Genomic DNA, 21301 nt, shown 5'->3' with positions numbered 1-21301 from the left:
ATGGCAAAACCCGGTCTCTACTAAAAATACAAAAATTAGCTGGGCATGGGTGCCTGTAGTCCCAGCTACTTGAGAGGCTGAGGCAGGAGAACGGTTTGAACCCAGGAGGTAGAGGTTGCAGCCATTGCACACCAGCCTGGGTGACAAGAGTGAAACTCCGTCTCAAAAAAGAAAAAAGATAAAGTGGAAAAGGACACCCCCAAGGATATAAAACAAGTTCAAATTGGTAGATGGGTCACAGCAGATACGCCTAAAATGCTAAAAAGATTGGGGTGGGGGGAAGAAATGGTGTACTTGAATAGATACAAAAATCCTCCAAAGGGGGTTGAATTTTAGGCAAACTGGTCATAAGACAAATTGAAAAGCCAGGCTTGGTGGCTCATGCCTGTAATCCCAGAACTTTGGGAAGTCGAGGAAGGAGGATTGCTTGAGGCCAGGGTTTCGAGACCAGCCTGGGCAACATAACAGGATCTCATTTCTACAAAAATTTAAAATTTAGGCAGGCACCTGTAGTCCCAGCCACTCAGGACGCTGAGGTGGGAGGAGCCCTTGAATCTAGGAGTTTGAGGTTGCAGTGAGCTGTGATGACACCACTGCACTCCAGCCTGGCCGGCAAAGCCAGGCCCTGTCTCTAAAAAGAAAGAAATTGAAAGCTGTTTGCCTCCTGGCCAACAGTAAGAGAAGATGGGTGGCTCCTGTCAGTTCTCTTCCAGCTGGAAGAGGCCCACAAGGTCAAACAAGGCCTGGTGGAGAGGCCACTGCGGCCTGGAGTGAGGCTGGTCACAGGGAGGGCTTCACAGAGGTTGAGCCTAAAGCCAGGCTTTCTGACCCCAGGCCAGGCCTCCGGACACTGCCCTCTGCCCACTTTCGCATTTCCTCTTTTTTTTCAAATTGTTCCCCTTTCCCCAGCCCTCTCCCCAGAGAGGTGGTCCAGCGCTCGGTGGCCGCCTCCCCACACCCCACCGGCCCAATTACAAGTCATGATTTTCTGTTTATTGCTCAAAAACAAGAATTCAGAAGCAAAGGTGGAGAGACTGTGGGTTGGGGAGATGGCAGGAAGGGGGCAAGGCCTTGTCCCAGCTCTCCCCTTCATCCTTCTTCTGACCCTCCTGGCTGGAGTCAGGCCTAGGGCCAGGGCATCTGGGAGGGGGGTGCCTTCAAGGGAACAGTAGAGCTATCGGGGGCAGTCCTTGAGGGGTGCCCTGGGCAGGAGGGGCCGCAAGATTTGCAGGGGGCAGAGTTCCCCTCCCAGAATCCAAAAGCCAGTAGGGTGGGGGGGCAGGTCCCTCGTTTGGCAACTGAGAAGAGGCGGCTTTGGGCGGCAGGATGCTGGTTTATTTACTGTAGGATCTCCAGGGCCATCAAAGCCCCCTCATGGGACGGGGAGACTATTTACACAGCCAGGGAGGAGGGCAGCCAGGAGGCAGAGACCGGGTCCCGTACTTCCCCCGGCCCGAATGAGGAGGGAAGGGGCATCCTGGGTCCTGCAGCTGTAGTCTTGGGGTTCAGATGGAAACTTCATACTCCCGCGTATCCTGAAGACAGAGAGATCACGTCAGTTGTTGGAGTCTGATAGGGGTGGAAGAGGCAGTCGAATGGGAGGAGGGGCAATGACCCTGGGTTTTAAAGTAACATTGACCACTGGGGACTAGGCGGCCATAGGGGCTAATCTGGCCAGTGAAAGTGTTTGGTTCATCCTATAGTGTCGTAAAATGACACAAGAATCTGAATTTCTGGCTTGTCTTGAATAATTGGAAGATCTGCCAATTGTGCCTCAGTTTCCACTATGGGGTAGAGCTGTATTCTTCAGATGGGGCTCAAGTCCTCCACTTAGCCACGGTCCTCACTGCTCCCTATTGTCCACATGTGGCTTGCTGTGCTCATTGACATGGCCTCTGTGGGCAGCTGAGTTTGAAATTCCCAAGACAGAGATTCCAGAGACCTTGCGAGAAGGTTATGGAGTCCTGGGAGAGCCAAGTGGTGGCTCTTCAGGGGCAGGGGAGGTGCTCACCCCAGCTTCATACAGCGGGTTGCTGAAGTCCGACTCCACGGTGATGGGGCTATAGGAGTGGGAGCCCGAGAAGCCGAAAAGGGACTTTCCCTGAAGCCTGGGAAAGGGAGAGGACAGAGGAGCTTATCAACAGGGTTCGGTGCCAGGCGCACAAGATGTCTGCCCTGGCTGGCAGCCCCCAAGCAGGCTACTTACTTGGTGTAGTATATGTAAACGCCACTGCCGAGAACAATGACCAAGCCTAGAGGCAGCAAGATGGCTAGGGCCAGGTTCCCCCCTTCCAGCTGCCGTGATGGATCTGTGGTCTGGGTCACTACAGGAGGAGGAGAGGCTGGTGAGCTGTGGTTGGGCCCGGTCCTGGGCTCTCCCAACCTCCTGCCCTGTGCCTCAAACCCTGGGCTTCATCCCTCCAAGGCCTGGCCTCCTGCCCCGGCCTCTGCCTTGCCCTCCCGACCTGGCCAGCCTGGGTCTCCACCTGTGCCCTCACTGACCTTCCAGTTTTCGGTTGTCCAGGAGCTCCTCATAGGCAACTGCAGGGAGAGGAGGGGGAGGGGATGGGGTCTGAGCCAGGGAGGGGAGGAGGCTGGGAGGGGCCGGGAGCCCAGTGGGGCTGGGCTGGACAGTCTGGTTCTCTCTGCCCTCTGCTCAACCTCAACTTTCTCTCTCCCTTGGTGGGGAAGAGAGAGGAGTGACCAGCACAGGGCCTTTGTCCTCTTTCTCCAGACCCCTAAAAAGTCAGGGTTCCTGGACGGTCTGAGCCAAACTTTAGAATTTGTCAGAGATAGGGAAACTGAGGCCTATCCAGAGAGAGCAAGGGACTTCCAAGCCAAGGCCCCCTCTACTACACCCCTGAGCCAATCCCATGACCTCACACGACCCAGGGCTTCTGGACACACCCGTGAGGACGCGAGGCCACAGGAGGAGAACCGGGAGCTCTGTAGGGTCGCCCATTGGTCTCAAATGTGCTACCTGACTCTCCCAGCCCTGTCACTTCCCAGACACTGGTGTGCCCCTCCTGCCCTGTCTGGCCAGGCACCTTTGCAGAGTGGGGGCTGGCTGGTCCACTGGGAGGGGTGGCCGGGCACACAGGTGATGGTGACCTCGCCGATAAGCTCAAAGCCCTCATAGCAGAAGAAGCGCAGAGACTCGCCCGCCTGGTAGTGGTGCTTGTACAGCGTCTGGTAGCCATTCTCGGGAACCCCTGGGTTCAGGCACGGCTCGTACTTCACTGCGGGGAGCATGCCAGTCACATGCCAGCTGCACTACTGCGCACAGGGCAGACAGGCTCTCCCAGGGCTACCCAGCCACCCTCCCAGGGTGTGCTCCAGACTCACAGGCGCATTTGGGGACCCTGTCGCTCCACTTGGGTGTGCCTGTGTCCCGGCTGTAGCAGGTGAGCATGGCTGCCCCCTCGAGGCTGTACCCTGGCAGGCAGCGGTACTGGACGTGGGAGCCAACGGGGAAGCCAGCGTCCGAGGCAGTGCGGTGCCCGTTGGCAATCTCGCCAGGGTCAGCACAAGTCATGACTGGTGGCAGAAGAACAAGGTCACAGAGAGTGAGGGCCTTAAAAAATCAGCCTGGGCAACACAGAGAGACCCCATCTCTACAACAAATTGAAAAATTAGCCAGGAGTGGTGGCGTGCTCCTGCGGTCCCAGCTAATCAGGAGTTGGAGGTGGGAGGATCGCTTGAGCCCAGCAGGTTGAGGCTGCAGTGAATGGTGAGCGCACTACTGCACTCCAGCCTGGGTGACAGAGTGAGACACAGTCTAAAAAATAAACAAAAGAAAATCTCCCAGAAGCCTAGGGCTGGGAGAGGCCTGGGCCTCGGGCCATTTCCTCTGAATACCTCTGCACACACGCACTTCCCACCAATTCCTCAGAAGGAAGAGAGCATGAATTGGAAAAACTTAAAATGCAGTGCATTTATTTTCGGACCAGAATGACAGGCTTAATTTTTTTCAAAATTCAATGTATGTTGTATTTCAGGCTTCTTTTAGAAAACAGTTTGCTTGGGGAAATCCCAAGCCCCTATCCTGGGGTGAAATTCAAAATATTTAACCACCATACCAGAGCATATGGGCCAAATCCCAGCAGGGTGAGCCCAACATGGCTTGTCATCTGTGGAACAGTAGCTGCCCTCTTTAAAGAGGGCCCAGCTCTTCTGTCCCCAGTATTCTCATTATGCCCAGCCTAGTTCACTCACTTACACTGCCTGCCTGCAGGGGTTTGAGTTTACAACCCTGTTGTGAAGGAATCATAATCATAGCCATTTCTTGTATATAAGCCTGAGCTAGGTACCCTGCTAAACATTTTACAAACAAATATAATTCTTTGTGTGTGTGTGTGTGTGTGTGTGTGTGTGTGTGTGTGTGTGTTTGAGACAGAGTGTCTCGCTGTCGCCCAGGCTGGAGTGCAGTGGCGCTATCTCGGCTCACTGCAAGCTCTACCTCCCGGATTCCCAGGCCTCAGCCTCCTGAGTAGCTGGGACTACAGGTGCCCGACACCACACCCAGCTCATTTTTTGTATTTTTAGTAGAGACGGGGTTTTACCATGTTAGCCAGGATGGTCTTGATCTCCTGACCTTGTGAACCACCCGCCTTGGCCTCCCAAAGTGCTGGATTACAGGCGTGAGCCACCGCGCCCGGCCTTTTGTTTTGTTTGTTTGTTTGTTTTGAGAGTCTCGCTCTGTCACCCAGGCTGGAGTGCAGTGGCGCATCTCAGCTCAGGGCAACCTCCACCTTCTGGGTTCAAGAGATTCTCCTGTCTCAGCCTCCTGAGTAGCTACAGTTATAGGCGTTCGCTAGTACGCCCAGCTAATTTTTGTATTTTTAGTAAAGACAGGGTTTCACCATGTTGGCCAGGCTGGTCTCGAACTCCTGACCTCAGGTGATCCATCCATCTCAGCCTCCCACAGTGCTGGGATTACAGGTGTGAGCCACCACGGCTGGCTCCAAATATAATTCTTTGTTTTGGAGACGAGAACTTGCTCTGTCACTCAAGCTGGAGTGCAGTGGTGAGATCACGGCTGACTGCAGCCTCAAACTCCTGGGCTTAAGCAATTCTCACACCTTAGCCTCCTGAGTAGCTGGGACTACAGTCATATACCACCATGCCTGGCTATATTTTTTATCATTTGTAGAGACAGGGTCTCCCTATGTTGCCCGAGCTGTTCTCAATCTCCTGGGCTCAAGTGATCCTCCCGCCTTGGCCTTCCAAAGCACTGCAATTTCAGATGTGAGCCACCACACCTGGCACAAACATAATATTTAATCCCAATTATCTTGAGAGGCCAATGTCACTGTCATCTCCCTTGGAGCCCAGGGCTCTCAGGGCAGTCAAAGGACTTGGCCCATGGTCACTCAGCCAGGGAGTGGCAGAGCAGGAATCTGCGTAGGGTCACAGCCATGGAGCACTGGACAGGGACTCAGAGATGTGGGTCCTGGCACACCTTCAGGCTCAATCTGCTGCCTTGGGCAGGTTCCCTCCTGAGCCCGAGGCAGCAGGGCCAGCCGAACTCTTAGCCTCATCCAGGCCTAATATCCTGTGAGTCCTTCCAGGGGCGGGGAGCTGTGTCCAGCCCAAATCTGGCTACCTGAGGTTTCTCCCCTTGGTCCCACCATTGCTTTCAGATGTCACATGGAACTACAGCCCCACGTCCTTGGGGCTGGCTTCCCAAAATTTGAAGAAAGTGACCAGCTGCCATTCCTTTCTGCTCTTCAATTTTCTTTTACTTTTTTCTTTTTTTTCTTTTTGAGATGGAGTATCACTCCCGTGGCGCAGGCTGGAATGCAGTGGCATGACCTCAGCTTACTGCAACCTCAACCTTCCGGGTTCAAGCGATTCTCCTTCCTCAGCCTCCTGAGTAGCTGGGATTACAGGCGTGTGCCACAACGCCCAGCTAGTTTTTTATTTTTAGTAGAGATGGGGTTTCACCATGTTGGCCCGGCTGGTCTTGAACTCCTGACCTCAGGTGATCCACCACACCCGGCCCTTTCTGCTCTTCTAAAATATACACACTCCCAGCTCCTTTAAATGTCACCTCCTCTGTGAAATCTCCTGCCCCAGCCCTGAGAAAATTAGCCCACTGCTCTCCCCACAGTCCTTCATCACACCCAGGGCAGCATGCACCCTGTGAAGTTTCCATCTGCGCTTCACACCTGAGTCCTACTCCACCGATGGGGAAACCAAGGTTCAGAGATGCTAAGTGCCTCGCCCAAAGTCACCCAGTGATCACCATCCTGCGTATCACTCCCAGATTGTGAGCTCCACAAGAGTATGGAGGGGCTTGAACTCCCTTCTCCTAACCTCAACCCAGCACGGGGCTTCAATGATGGCATTCAAATAAACCAAGTGCTCTGACAACCTTGGTCCTAGCAAAGTGGCTCCCTACAATTTCAACTGAGAGGACTGCGGGATTGCGGCGGGGCGTAGGACAGGAAGGATGGAGCCAAGTGTGGACACGGGGAGCCGAGTGGGAACCTGGTCGGAGCCCTGTTACGAGCGAAACTCAGACGCCGCAGAAGAGGGATCAGGAGGGGACGGGGCGGGGCCATGAGACGAGGAAACAGGGACCGAGCCCAGGTCGGTGCAAGAAAGAAGAGGGATGCAGCCTGGAGAAGGTGACAGGGAGACGCAGAGGGGACAGTTTCGGGGAACCGGGCGGAGGAGTGAGAGCTAAAGGGCATGGTGTCAGGGCCTGAAGAAGATCCAGGAAGGACCCGGAGCGAAGGGACTGGAACACAGAAAGCAGAGGGGCCGGTACAGGACAGGGAAGGGGCGGGGCCGACAGGACGCGGGCGGGGCCGGCTCACTCTTTTGGCAGGCTGGCGGCGCGGCGCTCCAAGAGAGGTCCCACTGGCAAGTGAGAATGTCGGAGCCTAGCAGCTCGTAGCCAGGCTCGCACTGGTAGGTGAGCACCGTGCCCCGGATCAGGTCCCCGTGGGATGCCGTCCTCCAGCCCCACTCCGGAGGTGGCAGCTCGGGGCACGTGTCGTTCCTCGGGACCTCTGCAGGGGAGGGAGGGCGAGTTTGGAGGCTGCCGTTTTAACTCTGGGCTCCCTTCCAGCCTCGGAGGCTTTGCTCTGTGCCCCCTCTCGGGATCTCTCTCTCTCTCTCTTTCTTAGAGACAGGGTTTCCTCTGTCGCCTAGGCTGGAGTACAGTGGTACAAGCATAGGTCACTGCAGCCTCAACCTCCTGGCTTCAAGCGATCCTCCCACCTCGGTCTCTCAAGGCCCTGGGATAACAGGCGTGAGCCACCACGACCGGCCACCTCCCGGGATCTCTGGCTTGCCCGACCCCTGCCCATCCCGGGACTCTATCCCTCAGTACCTTTGAAGTGCAATACAAAGCCCTGGCCCAGGCCTGGATTTGGGGGCCCGGGCGGTGCCTGAAACTGCAGTGTGAGGTCGGGCCCAGAGGAGAGGAGGCGGCGGCGCGGTTGAGGTCCCCGCAGCTGGGCCAAGACTCGGGCGCTGGGACCGTCCCCGTCGAACAGTGTCAGCATGTCCCCCTCCCGCACATTCAATCTGCAGGGAGTGGGATCAGACAATGGGGCGGGGCTGCGACTGGCCCCTCCCATCCAGCTCTGCCCCAATCTCAACTCTGCTCATTGGTAGCCCCGCCTACCCTGCAGCCCCGTCCATAATTTCCTCTAGTCTATGGCTCCTCCCATGTCCTACCTCCCAATCCCTAACCTTGCTCAGTACTAACTCCGCCCACTGTCCAGTCCCTCCTTCATCACCATGGGATCCAAAGCCTAGCCCAACTCTTGCTCTGGCCAAGCATAGACCAAATTCGCTACTACCCTACACAACTCTAGGCTCTGCCTGAGTGCCTGCTCTGAAGCTACGCCCACTTCAGCTTCTGTGCGGTCTCAAGACCCCCTGATACCAATTCAGCTCACTGGATTCTCCTCAGCCCTCCCCAATTTGTTGGTGATACCGCAACAGTTTGGATCTGTGTTCCTGGAAGTAGCTCCACGGGCAGCCTCAGAAACCTCCAAAGAGTGAGAGGCACCAGGCCGGAGCCCCTTGTTCACAATAGCCCCCAAGGAAGGCTGCATTGCCCTATTTATTTGTCCGAGGTTGCCTGGCTAATACGTGATTTGAGCCCAGCTCTCTCACCTCTATCCTGAACCCTTAGTGCACCAGCCTATCCACCGAATTCTGGATAGATACGCAAGAGCCAGGCAGGCTCAGAATGCAGGCTAGTGCATTGGCATACCACACTTTCCTGAGCCTACACCCGTCGCACCCTCTGCAGGACCCAAACATACATCTCAACTTGGAGCAAGATGCGCTTCTCTTCCTGGACGTGTAGGCCCCACACGCAGTCCTGGCCCGGGCTATAGCTCTGGGGCCAGTCGGGAGAGAGGACCACGCCAGCTGGCTCCGACAGCTCCCCTCCACACATGGCTAGGGAAAAAGGGGTGTCAGGTTCGGGACCCAGGTAGGCACGCCGTCTCCATTTCACCATGGTCCTCACTACTCGTGATGCATGCACCACATCACCTCGCTTGTTTCCTATTACCTATGATCCACCTGCTTCTTTTATTCTTTTATTTTTATTTTTATTTATTTATTTTTTCACTTTTTTTTGAGACGGAGTCTCGCTCTGTCGCTCAGGCTGGAGTGCAGTGGCGCAATCTCAGCTCACTGCAAGCTCCATCTCCCGGGTTCATGCCATTCTCCTGCCTCAGCCTCCCGTGCACCTGGGACTACAGGCGCCCGCCACCACACCTGGCTAATTTTTTTGTATTTTTAGTAGAGACGGGGTTTCACCGTATTAGCCAGGATGGACTCCATCTCCTGACCTTGTGATCCGCCTGCCTCGGCCTCCCAACGTGCTGGGATTACAGGCATGAGCCACCACGCCCGGCCCCTATTTTTATTTTTTTAGACGGAGTCTCACTGTGTCGCCCAGGCTGGAGTGCAGTGGCACAATCCCGGCTCACTGCAATCTCCACCTCCCAGGTTCAAGCGATTCTCGTGCCTCAGCCTCCCAAGTAGCTGGGATTACAAGCACGCACCACCATGCCTGGTTATTTTTTGTATTTTTAGTAGAGATGGAGTTTCACTATGTTGACCAGGCTGGTTTCCAACTTCTCACTTCAGGTGATCCGCCCGCCTGAGCCTCCCAGAGTGTTGGGATTACAGGCCTGAGCCACCGTGCCTGGCTTTATCCACCTGTTTCTTTTTCTTTTCTTTCTTTTTTTTTTTTTTTTGAGAAAGAATTTCACTCTTGTTGCCCAGGTTGGAGTGCAGTGCCAGTGATCTTGGCTCACCGCAACTTCCACCTCCTGAGTTCAAGCGATTCTCCTGCCTCAGCCTCCCGAGTAGCTGGGATTACAGGCATGCACCGCCACACCCAGCTAATTTTGTATTTTAAGTAGAGACAGGGTTTCTCCATGTTGATCAGGCTGGTCTCGAACTCCTGACCTCAGGTGATCCACTTGCCCCGCCTCCCATAGTGCTGGGATTACAGGCGTGAGCCACTGCACCCAGCCATGATCCACCTGTTTCTTGCCACGTCTAGGTCCTTTTGTGTTCAATATCCAGTCCTGCTCTTAACAAACCCCACCCACTCGCCAGCCTGCCCAATCTGTACTTAACCCAACAGCAATTATTGCTCTTGAAGACATTTGCGTCTGTGACCCCTGCATTCAGTAACAAGCCCACCAGTCATTCAGCTAAGAAAACAGTCTCTGAAGGGACAGGGATTTACCCAAGGCTTGGGTCGATTAGGTCTGGATATGCAGCCTTCCTTTCTGAATGGCCTTGCTGGGATTTCCAGTTCAGGGGGCATCATGGACTGAAGGACCTACCTGTGAAGAGGAAGGCTCACCTTTGCAGGCCGGCTCTGTGTCGTTCCAGTGGGGTTCTGTGGGATCCACACATTCGATGGCATTGGGAGGTCCAGGGGGCTCCAGGGCGTATCCTGGGAGGCACGAGAAGGTTGCCAGTGCCCCTGGGCGATACTCAGGGTCCGTGGTAGTGACATTTCCGTGTGCCAGGAAGGGGGCGAAGCAGCGATCCTCCTCAAAGGCTGGGAAGGAGTCAGTCATAACAATTAAGCATTAGGGCAGGCCTTAAGGGATCTCAAACTGGGGATGTGAGCTGAATTGGGGTGTTGTTTGGCCACTCACTGGGGTTTTTTTTTTTTTTTTGAGACAGAGTCTTACGCTGTCACCCAGACTGGAGTGCAGTGGTATGACCTCGGCTCCCTGCAGCCTCTGACTCCCAGGTTCAAGCAATTCTCATGCCTCAGCCTTCCAAGTAGCTGGGATTACAGGTGTGCAGCACCATGCCCAGCTAATTTTTTTTTTTTTTCTAAGACGGAGTTTCACACTTGTTGCCCAGGCTGGTGTGCAATGGCACGATCTTGGCTCACCGCAACCTCTGCCTCCTGGATTCAAGTGATTCTCCTGCCTCAGCCTCCTGAGTAGCTGGGATTACAGGCATGTGCTACTACGCCTGCCTAATTTTTTTGTATTTTTAGTAGAGACGGGGTTTCTCCAGGTTGGTCAGGCTGGTCTCAAACTCCTGACCTCAGGTGATCTGCCTGCCTCAGCCTCCCAAAGTGCTGGGATTACAGGCATGAGCCACCGTGCCTGGCCAATTTTTGTATTCTTAGGAGAGATGGGGGTTTCACCATGTTGGCTAGGCTGGTCTTGAACTCCTGGCCTTAAGTGATCTGCCTGCCTCAGCCTCCCAAAATACTGGGATTACAGACATGAGTCACTGTGCCCAGCCTGGGTTTTTTTTATTTTTTATTTTTTTAGAAACAGGGTCTCACTCTGTTGCCCAGGCTGGAGTGCAATGGTGTGATCACAACTCATTGCAGCCTAGATCTCCTAGACTCAAGCGATTCTCCCACCTCAGCCTCTCCAGTAGCTGGGACTACAGCATGCACACCCTACCCAGCAGCTCATTTTCCAATTTTTTTTTTTTTTGGTAGAGATGGGGTTTCACCATGTTACTCAGGCTGGTCTTGAACTCCTGACCTCAGGTGATCCGCTGGCCTCGGTCTCCCAAAGTGCTGGGATTACAGGTGTGAGCCACTGCCCTGGAGTTGGTGAGTTTTTAAAAACTGAATGCCACTGGGTTTAGCATTCACTCTCCAGATTGTCAAAAAATTTCTAACACTCCTCATTCACATATTTATATTGCCTCCCTGGCCTCTTGAGGGAAGCCGCTGGGCTAGCCAAATCCCAGCCACCATTCTACAGAGAGGAAGTTCATAGACAAAAAAGCCACTTGCTCAAGGTCACCCAGAAGACAATGGCAAAAGCAGGTCTCAAACCCAGATGGCTTGATTCCCAGCCACAGATACTTGGCTCTGGAAACGGCAAAGATGGGCGGGTAAGGGTAGGGGTGCCTTTGGAGAACTGGCTGGCGTAGGTGTATTCTCTCCTCAGAAATAACAATTGGATTCTGATCATCCATGCTGTTGCTAGAACCCAAAATTTCAGCTAATGCAAAAACTACTCAGTTTTTACTTTAAGTCAACAAAAGTGAACATTTGTAGAGCATTTGAGTTTCTGTGCACCTGATCAGATCTTAGCTGCAAAACTCCCTGTGAGTTAAGATTTAGGTGCCTATGATACCAATGAGGAATCCTTTTCTTTTTTTTTTTTTTTTTGAGATGGAGTTTCGCTCTTGTTGCCCAGGCTGGAGTGCAATGGTATATCGGCTCACTGCAACTTCTGCCTCCCAGATTCAAGTCATTCTCCTGCATCAGCCTCCCGAGTAGCTGGGATTACAGGCACCCACAACCACCCCCAGCTAATTTTTGTATTTTTTTAGTAGAGATGGGGTTTCACCATGTTGGCCAGGCTGATCTCGAACTTCTGACCTCAGATGATCCACCCGCCTCAGCCTCCCAAAGTGCTGAGATTACAGGCATGAGCCACCACACCAGGCCTTTTTGCTTTTTTTTTTTTTTAGATTTTTAATTTTATTTTAATATTTTATTTTTTATTTTTTGAGACTGAGTCTCGCTCTGTTGCCCAGGCTGGAGTGCAGTGGCATGATCTCACTTCACTGCAACCTCGGCTTCCCAGGTTCAAGCGAGTCTCGTGTCTCAGCCTCCTGGGTAGCTGGGATTACAGGCACGTGCCACCACGTCTGGCTAATTTTTGTGTTTTTAGTAGAAATGGGGCTTTGCCATGTTGCCCAGGCTGGTTTCAAACTCCTAGGCTCAAATGATCCACCTGCCTCAGCCTCCCAAAGTACGGGGATTATAGGCATGAGCCACTGTGCCTGGGCTATTTTATTTATTTTTAAAAATGAGGGCAGACACGGTGGCTCACAACTATAATCTCCACACTTTGGGAGGCCGAGGCAGGTGAATCATCTGAGGTCAGGAGTTCGAGACCAGCCTGACCAACGTGGTGAAACCCCATCTCTACTGAAAATACAAAAATTAGCTGGGCGTGGTGGCTAACACCTGTAATCCCAGCTACCCAGGAGGCTGAGGCAGGAGAATCACTTGAACCCGGAAGGCAGAATTTGCAGTGAGCCGAGATTGCGCCATTGCACTCCAACCTGGGTGAGAAGAGCGAAACTCCATCTCAAAAAAAAAAAAGAAAAAAAGAAAAAAAATGAGACGGGGTCTTGCTTTGTTGCCTAGGCTGGAGTGCAATGGTGGGATCACAACTCACAGAAGCTTTGACCTCCCGGACTCAAGTGATCCTCCTGCCTCAGCTTCCTGAGCAGCTGGGACCATAAGCGTGCACCACCACACCTGGCTAATTGTTTGTTTCGTTTTGTTTTGTAGAGACAAAGGTCTTGCTATGTTGCCCAGGCTGGTCTCAAACTCCCAGGCTCAAGTGATCCTCCCATCTTAGCCTCCCAAAGTGCTGGGATTACAGGCGTGAGCCATTGTGCCTGGCCACAGTGAAGAATCTTAAACTCGTAGAACAGCAGTGGCCTACAACTATGGAGGCACGTCTCAAAACTTGCCATTTTCACTAAAAGACGTGGGCTGTTTGCACTTTAACACTCCCAGAATCTATCCCGCAGTTGATTTTTGCAGATCCACTGTTCTATTTCACTATTACTTAACCTGCAAGGTATCATGTCCAAATCCTAAGCATCCATTACAGCCCAGTGCCAATTCCATTTCTTCCATGATTCTCATCAAACACTAGACCCTCCCATCTCTGAGCACTTCACTTCACGTTTTTGGTCTCTCTCTTGCTACTGTTTATACAACTCCTCTGTTTTCAGCCACAGTGAAATTCTGTTTCCCAAACATACCAGGCATTTCTCTACTTGCTCTTTCCCAAAGTTCCTTTCTTTCCTTTCCTTTTCTTTTGTTTTTTTTTTTTTTTTTTTTTTTTTTGACAGGGTCTTGCTCTGTTGCCCAGGCCGGAGCGCAGTGCTGCAATCATAGCTCACTGCAACGTCTTGGGTTCAAGTGATCCTCCCACCTCAACCTGCCATGTAGCTGGGACTAGAGGTAGTATGCCACCACACCTGGATATATATATATATGTATTTTTAAATTTGCAGACACAGGGTCTCACTATGTCGCTCAGACTGGTTCTCAAATTTCCGGCCTCAAGCAATCATCCCACCTTGGCCTCCCAAATTACTGGGATTAGAGACATGAGTCACCACAACTGGCCTTGATCTTCCTCTTTTAAAATATCCTCTGTTGGGCCGGGCGCGGTGGCTCAAGCCTGTAATCCCAGCACTTTGGGAGGCCAAGGCGGGCGGATCACAAGGTCAGGAGATCGAGACCATCCTGGCTAACACGGTGAAACCCCGTCTCTACTAAAAAATACAAAAAACTAGCCGGGCAAGGTGGCGGGCGCCTGTAGTCCCAGCTACTCGGGAGGCTGAGGCAGGAGAATGGCATGAACCCGGGAGGCGGAGCTTGCAGTGAGCTGAGATCTGGCCAGTGCACTCCAGCTTGGGTGACAGAGCGAGACTCCGTCTCAAAAATAAATAAATAAATAAATAAATAAATAAATAAATAAATAAATAAAATAAAATATCCTCTGTTGGTTGGGCAGGGTGGCTCGGGCCTGTAATTCTAGCACTTTGAGAGGCCGAGGTGGGAGGATCACTTCAGCTCAGCAGTTAGAGATCAGCCTGGGCAGCATAGTGAGATGCTATCTCTACAAAAAATTAAAAAATTACCCAGGCATGGTGGTGCACACTTGTGGTCCCAGCTACTAGGGAGGCTGAGGCAGGAGGATCACTTGAGCCCGGCAGGTTGAGGTTGCAGTGAACCATGACTGGGCCACTGCACTACAGCTTGGGTGATAAAGCAAGACCTGTTTCAATAATAATAATAATAATAATAAAATACCTTCTGTCCTATAAGGCCAAGCTCAAATGCTTCTTCCTTCACGATCACTTCCTTGTTTCTACCCCTTCACATTCATTCCCCTTCTTCTGGTAACAGCACCCCAATTTTAATTTTGGGACGCATGCCTACCCCACTCCCAGTCCACGAGGTTGAGTTGAAGCCCACCAGGGGAGGCCACGTGAGGCAGATTAGCCTATCCCAATACTGTCTTCTCCTAGCTCGGTGATTGGCTCAGGCTAAGGCCAACCAGGACCTTAGCCAGGTCAATGAGCGCCTCTCCTGGCATTTTTGCTGAGCTCTCAGGAAATACATGAATGTTCTCTCTGGTGAGGTTACTAAGTTGGTGGTATGGGCTGGGCAAGGTGGCTCACGCCTGTAATGCTGGCACTTTGGGAGTCCCACGGGGGCAAATCACTTGAGTCCAGGAGTTCAAGACCAGCCTGGGCAACATGGTGAAACCCTGTCTCTACTAAAAACACAAAAATTAGCTGGGCGTGGTGGTGTATGCGTGTAGTCCCAGCTACTCGGGAGGCTGAGGCATGAGAATCGCTTGAACCTGGAGGAGGGGGCTGCAGTGAGCTAAGATCCCACTACTGCACTCCAGCCTGGGCAACAGAGAGGGACTCTGTCTCAAAATAAATAAATAAAAATGAATAAAAGTTAACAAAAACTTCCAGGCGTGGTGGCTCACGCCTGTAATCCCAGCACTTTGGGAAGCCGAGGTGGGCGGATCACCTGAAGTCGGGAGTTCGAGACCAGCCTGACCAACATGGAGAAACCCTGTTTCTACTAAAAATACAAAATTAGCTGGGCATGGTGGTGCATGCCTGTAATCCCAGCTACTCGGGAGGTTGAGGCAGAAGAATCGCTTGAACCCAGGAGGCGGAGGTTGCAGTGAGCTGAGATCACACCGTTGCACTCCAGCCTGGGCAACAAGAGCAAAACTCCATCTCAAAGTAAATAAATAAATAAAGGCCAGGCGCGGTGGCTCACACCTGTAATCCCAGCACTTTGGGAGGCCGAGGCGGGCGGATCACAAGGTCAGGAATCGAGACCATCCTGGCTAACAAAGTGAAACCCTGTCTCTACTAAAAATAAAAAAAAATTTTTTTTTTTAAAAATTTAGCTGGGCCTGGTGGCGGGCGCCTGTAGCCCCAGCTACTCGGGAGACTGAGGCAGGAGAATGGCGTGAACCCAGGAGGAGAAGCTTGCAGTGAGCCGAGATCACGCCACTGCACTCCAGTCTGGGTGACAGAGCGAGACTCCATCTCAAAAAATAAAAAAATAAAAAAAAAAAAAGAAAAAGAAAAAGAAAATAAATAAATAAATAAAATAAAAACTAAGTTGGTGGTAAATCAGCAGCTATGTCCATCACACAGGGAAAGCCTGCCTGAGAATGAAGCCAACACAGAGGAAAGAACTGAGATACTGAGATAACTGGTCTCTGGGCTGTGTACCTGGATCCAGGCATGCATGAAGCTTAAACAGAGAAGGCTGCCTCGGGAAAGGAGAAGGAGTCCCTAGAAGAGACCCTTGCAGTTTTGGGGCAGGGAGGCAAGTCACGTTTCAGGAATCCCAGCATGGAGATGAACAGGCATGGAGTTTGTGCTTCCAACTATGCTTGGTGTCAGGAAGAGGGGAAGGTGTGGCAGCTGGGGTCCATTGGGGGAGTGGGTCACTTACCTTCAAATCGGAGGCTTAACAGCAGGGGATTGGCAGGTGTCTCCGACAGCAGCTCCACATAGAGGGACTGGGCGTCACTGATGAGACCCCGCTCAGGGACATCGTCCATGTCTGAATCATAGATCACGGGGGATAGGGGGCTGCCCCCTGAGCGCACCATCAGCCTGGGATGGACAGAATCGTGACCAGGAGCTCAACCTCCCTCACAAGCTGCCTCACCCCTTGCCCGCTCTCCTAACTTATTTTTATAGCTGTTATCATCACACATTAACTATATGCCACACACTCTTCTAAGCACTTACCTATTCTTTCTCATTTAATTTTCACAAGAACTCTTGAGTCAGACACTATTATCCCTTATTTTATAGAGGAGGATATTGGGGCATAGAAAGATCAAGTAACCTGTCCAAGGTCACAGAGCAAGTAGTGGCAGGGCTGAGATACCTAGTTGCTAGGTAAAGGATGTTAATGATGATGAAGATAGCAGATGCTTGACCAGGTACGGTGGCTCAGCTCACACCTGTAATCCCAGCACTTTGGGAGGCCAAGACGGGTGGATCACCTGAAGTCAGGAGTTCAAGACCAGGCTGGCCAACATGGTAAAACCCCATGTTTACTAAAAATACAAAAATTAGCCAGGTGTGGTGGTGCATGCTTGTAATCCCAGCTACTCAGGAGGCTGAGGCAGGAGAATCGCTTGCATCTGGGAGGTGGAGGTTGCAGATAGCTGAATTCATGCCACTGCACTCCAGCCTGGGTGACAGAGTGAGACTGTCTCAAAGAGAGAAGAAGAAGAAAGAAGAAGAAGAAGAAGAAGAAGAAGAAGAAGAAGAAGAAGAAGAAGAAGAAGAAGAAGAAGAAGAAGAAGAAGAAGAAGCAGCAGCAGCAGCAGCAGCAGCAGCAGCAGCAGCAGCAGCAGCAGCAGCAGCAGCAGGAGAAGGAGAAGGAGAAGGAGAAGATAGGGCACATGCGGTGGCTCATGCCTGTAATCCCAGCACTTTGGGAAGCCGAGGTGGGCAGATCACGAGGTCAGGAGATCGAGACCATCCTGGCTAACACAGTAAAACCCCATCTCTACTAAAAAAAAAAAAAAGTACAACAAATTAACTGGACATGGTGGCACGCACTTGTAGTCCCAGCTACTCGGGAGGCTGAGGCAGGAGAATCACTCGAGCCCAGGAGGCAGAGGTTGTAGTGAGCCAAGAGCGCGCCACTGCACTCCAGCCTGGGCGACAGGGTGAGACTCCATCTCAAAAAAAAAAAAAAAAAGAGGATAGCAGACACTTTTATAGTGCTTATTGTCTTAGGCACCATTCTAAGGACTTTATATAACTTCAGCACTTATCCTCACAGAAACCTGAAGAGGGAGGTACTGTTATCTCCATTCTACAGATGAGGAAGCTGAGGCACAAAGAAGTTAAGTGATTTGTCTCAGGTTGCACAACTACACTTCCTAAGAAAGGCTTAGGACTGGCCGGGCACAGTGGCTCCTGCCTGTAATCCCAGCACTTTGGGAGGCCGAGGCGGGCAGATCACCTGAGATCGGGAGTTCGAGACCAGCCTGACCAACATGGAGAAACCCTGTCTCTACTAAAAATACAAAATTAGCTGGGTGTGGTGGCCCATGCCTGTAATCCCAGCTAATCAGGAGGCTGAGGCAGGAGAATTGCTTGAACCTGGGAGGTGGAGGTTGCTGTGAGCGGAGATCGCGGCACTGCACTCCAGCCTGAGCAACAAGAGTGAAACTCCGTCTCAGGGGAAAAAAAAAAAAAGGCTTAGGTCTAAACTGTGATGCATATCTCAACCAGGATCCACCCCAGCTATGTCCAAGTCCCCAATTAGCCTCCCTACTTCCCTGAGGTGGGGACCTTTTTTTTTTTTTTTTTTTGACAGAGTCTCGCTCTGTTGCCCAGGTTAGAGTGTAGTGGCCCGATCTTGGCTCACTGCAAGCTCCGCCTCCTGGGTTCATGCCATTCTCCTGCTCAGCCTCCCGAGTAGCTGGGACTACAGCTGTCCACCACCTTACCTGGCTAATTTTTTTTTTTTTTTTTTTTTTTTTTTTGTATTTTTAGTAGAGCTGGGGTTTCACTGTGTTAGCCAGGATGATCTCGATCTCCTGACCTTCTGATCTGCCCGCCTTGGCCTCCCAAAGTGCTGGGATTACAGGCATGAGCCACCACACCCACCCAAGGTGGGGACTTCTGACCCGAGACCCAGACCCTCACCGGTCATTGTCTTCATCCAGCGAGACCCTCTCGAAGTGCAGGTGCAGCCGGCGCCCCTCAGCTGCTTCAATGACCCAACGGCAGGTGAGGTTGGGCCCTACAGCTCCCCCAGGCTCTGGGGACACGATGCGGCCCAGTGTGGCATTGTGGATGGTGCCACCACAGGATGCTGTGGGCAGATGAGGGGCAGGTTAAGGTAGCCTGAGGTGACTTGTCCTTCTCCTCGGGGCCTCGGCCTGTTTTCAGAGCTGTTGAATTCACACCTTTGGCTGGGACCCAGCCCAGGGCTGGCCTCTGTCCCATGAAGTCACCCCAGAGGACGGGACCTTCTCCAAGCATGAGCCAGGAGAGAAACCAGCCCTGGTACAGGAGAACCCCAGGATTGACACCTCCTAGGATGGAGACACCACTAAAATGAAGACTCTCCAGCTATGGATACTCTAGGATGGGGAGTTACGAGGATCCCTAAAATTGAAAGCCTTAGCTGGGAAAGCTTTAAGATAGGACTTTCAGAATGAAGACGCCACGGGATGGGAATCCCAGTATGAGGCTCTCCAGGACAGAAGCCCTCTAGACATGAACCCTAAGAATGGTTTCCTCTAGGATGAGGACGCTACCCTAGAAGGGACCTCCAGGATGGTGACTCCCAAAATAAAATCTCTAGTGGGACACCCCGAGATGGAGACCATCCAAGGATGGAGACACCTGAAGGAGAGAGACCCTCTGCATAATGACCTCTGGCTGCAGACCCCAGGATGGGGACCCCTCAGGGTAGATAAATACCCCTTCAGAATGGGTTTTTCCCAAAGGTGGACACCCCTGAGATAGGACCCTCCCAATGTGGTTCCGAGAACAGACGCCCCCACCCACTGTGGCAGGCAACTCACCCATGCAGCTGGGGGTTTCGCCATTCCAGGATGGCCGGGTGCCATTGAGGCAGATGAGGGTCTCCTCTCCTTGCAGCTGGTAGCCCGAATCACAGTGAAAGGTGGCAGTACCCCCGGGGTGCAGGTCCGTCACACTCACGTCCCCATGGGCCGGCCGGGGAGGGAAGCCACAGCTCAGGAGGTAGGCTGTACCAGACAGACAGGCGGTAGCAGGGCTCACTTTCCCATGCCACCCTTTCGGACTGATCCCCCAGCACTTCCCCCCTCTCCTTTCAGGCCAGCTTGCCAGGGCACAGTGGCTCCACACTGGCGTACATACCGAGAAGTAAGAGCTCCTCACACAGGCACCTTGCCTCACGAAGAGGAAATTCCAACATCCCTTATCTCCCCCACTCATTGTAATTCACCCTCGTTGGCCCCCATTTAATAGATGAGGTAACTGAGGTTCAAACAAGTTATTCTAGACCCTGCTACTCATTTGTTGTGTGACTTCAGGCAAATCAATGAACTACTCTGAACTTCATCCAGCTCTAATAACAGATAGTATTTGCAGAGCTTGTTCAGCTCCCAAAGTGAGTCCACACAGAGATTTTGAGGTAAGCAGACAAAGATTATGTGACCTGGCTAGGTGTGGTGGCTCACACCTGTAATCCCAGCACTTTTGGAGGCTGAGGCAGATGGATCACGAAGTCAGGAGTTCGAGACCAGCTTGGCCAACATGGTAAAACCCCGTCTCTAAAAAAATATAAAAATTAGCCGGGCGTGGTAGTAGGTGCCTGTAATCCTAGCTAATTGGGAGGCTGAGGCAGGAGAATCACTTGAACCCAGGAGGCAGAGGTTGCAGTGAGCCGAGATCGTCCCATTGCACTCCAGCCTGGGCGACAAGACCAAAACTCTGTCTCAAAAAAAAAAAAAAGATTATGTGACCTGTTTTGCAGATGTGAACACTGAGTCTCCAAGTTATTAAATGTTTCTCTTTGCATTTTTCTCCCCTCCACACATACAGCCTTTCTTCCACCAAGACACCCTGTGGTATACCCTGAGCTTCCATCCAGAAGAACCAATTGAAACTTTTTTTTTTTTTTTTTTTTTTTTTGAGATAGGGTGTCACTCTGTTGCCCAGGCTAGAGTGCAATGGCACAGTCATGGCTCACTGGAACCTTGAACTCCTGGCCTCAAACCATCCTCCTGACCCAGCCTCCCAAGTAGCTGGGACTACAGGTTTGTGCCACCATGCCCCACTAATTTTTAAATTTTTTGTAGAGATGACATTTCAGTATGTTGCCCAGGCTGGTCTTGAATTCCTGGCCTCAAGCAAACATGAAACTTCTTGAGGACATTTGACTATTTTGTCTTTTTGTTTTTGTTTTTGAGGAGGAGTCTCACTCTGTTGCCCAGGCTGGAGTGCAATGGCATACAATCTCGGCTCACTGCAACCTCTGCCTCCTGGGATCAAGCGATTCTCCTGCCTCAGCCTCCTGAATTGCTGGGATTACAGGTGTGCACCACCATGCCCAACTAATTTTTGTATTTTTAGTAGAGATGGGATTTTACCATGTTGGCCAGGGTGGTCTCCAACTCCCGACCTCTTCAGATCTCCTGACGTCACTTTCACTGGGGGATTCATTTACAGGCCACTGAGTATTAAGGTCTTTAAAGACAAAATAATCTCTAAAGGCACAGTGGCTCACACCTGTAATCCTAGCACTTTGGGAGGCTGAGGCAGGTGGATCACCTGAGGTCAGGAAAAAGACCCAGGCCTTGTCCTCAGGAGTCCATCGTCTACTGAGATAAACATAAGAACAACCTTCCAGAACACAGTGGTTTCAATAAATGGTAGTCTCGGTAATGGCTGCTGCCAACAGAATCAAGTCTGAATGCTTTAGTTTGACATTCAAGCCCCTTCCACAGTTAAATGCAGCCCAGCACATTCCAGCTTCAGGGTTGAGCTTCCAAGACCAATATAGCCTACACAACACAGTTTTGTGACTCCTTAAGTTTCCACCTCCATATTTTCGCTTGTGCTCTCCCCCTACTTTCTCGTGTTTTAAGAGATCAGACTGGGAGGCTTACGTACCACCTCTTCCAGGAAGCCTTCCTGACTCTACATCTCTCCAACAGTTACTTGTTCTCTTACCTATACACAATCCTGCATGCATGATTTTGTCATCACA

The 21301-nt window shown here is 51.9% G+C and overlaps 1 protein-coding gene across 2 annotated transcripts in view; it reads right to left on the bottom strand.

Moving 5' to 3' along the window:
* Positions 1-971: 971 nt before the first annotated feature.
* The window catches only part of SEZ6L2 (seizure related 6 homolog like 2), a 28888-nt gene continuing 8558 nt past the window's right edge, over positions 972-21301 (bottom strand). Inside the window, exons 6-18 of one of the 2 annotated variants that reach the window (XM_010387660.2) lie at positions 19128-19313; positions 18241-18409; positions 16016-16179; positions 9857-10057; positions 8289-8427; positions 7343-7539; positions 6825-7019; positions 3346-3537; positions 3048-3239; positions 2503-2541; positions 2207-2324; positions 2012-2108; positions 972-1535 (exon numbers count right to left, since the gene is read on the bottom strand). In XM_010387660.2, coding sequence (XP_010385962.1) covers positions 1506-1535; positions 2012-2108; positions 2207-2324; positions 2503-2541; positions 3048-3239; positions 3346-3537; positions 6825-7019; positions 7343-7539; positions 8289-8427; positions 9857-10057; positions 16016-16179; positions 18241-18409; positions 19128-19313 — 1919 coding nt within the window. In that variant the 3' untranslated portion in view covers positions 972-1505. The remainder of the gene's footprint in view (positions 1536-2011; positions 2109-2206; positions 2325-2502; positions 2542-3047; positions 3240-3345; positions 3538-6824; positions 7020-7342; positions 7540-8288; positions 8428-9856; positions 10058-16015; positions 16180-18240; positions 18410-19127; positions 19314-21301) is intronic. The other variant, XM_010387669.2, reaches the window with a different exon arrangement.

This window comes from Rhinopithecus roxellana, chromosome 20 (genome assembly GCF_007565055.1).
Source record: "Rhinopithecus roxellana isolate Shanxi Qingling chromosome 20, ASM756505v1, whole genome shotgun sequence".
In the NCBI taxonomy this organism is placed as follows: Eukaryota; Metazoa; Chordata; class Mammalia; order Primates; family Cercopithecidae; genus Rhinopithecus; species Rhinopithecus roxellana.
The sequence above is the reverse complement of the archived record's forward strand: the minus strand, read 5'-3'. Positions and strand labels throughout refer to the sequence as shown.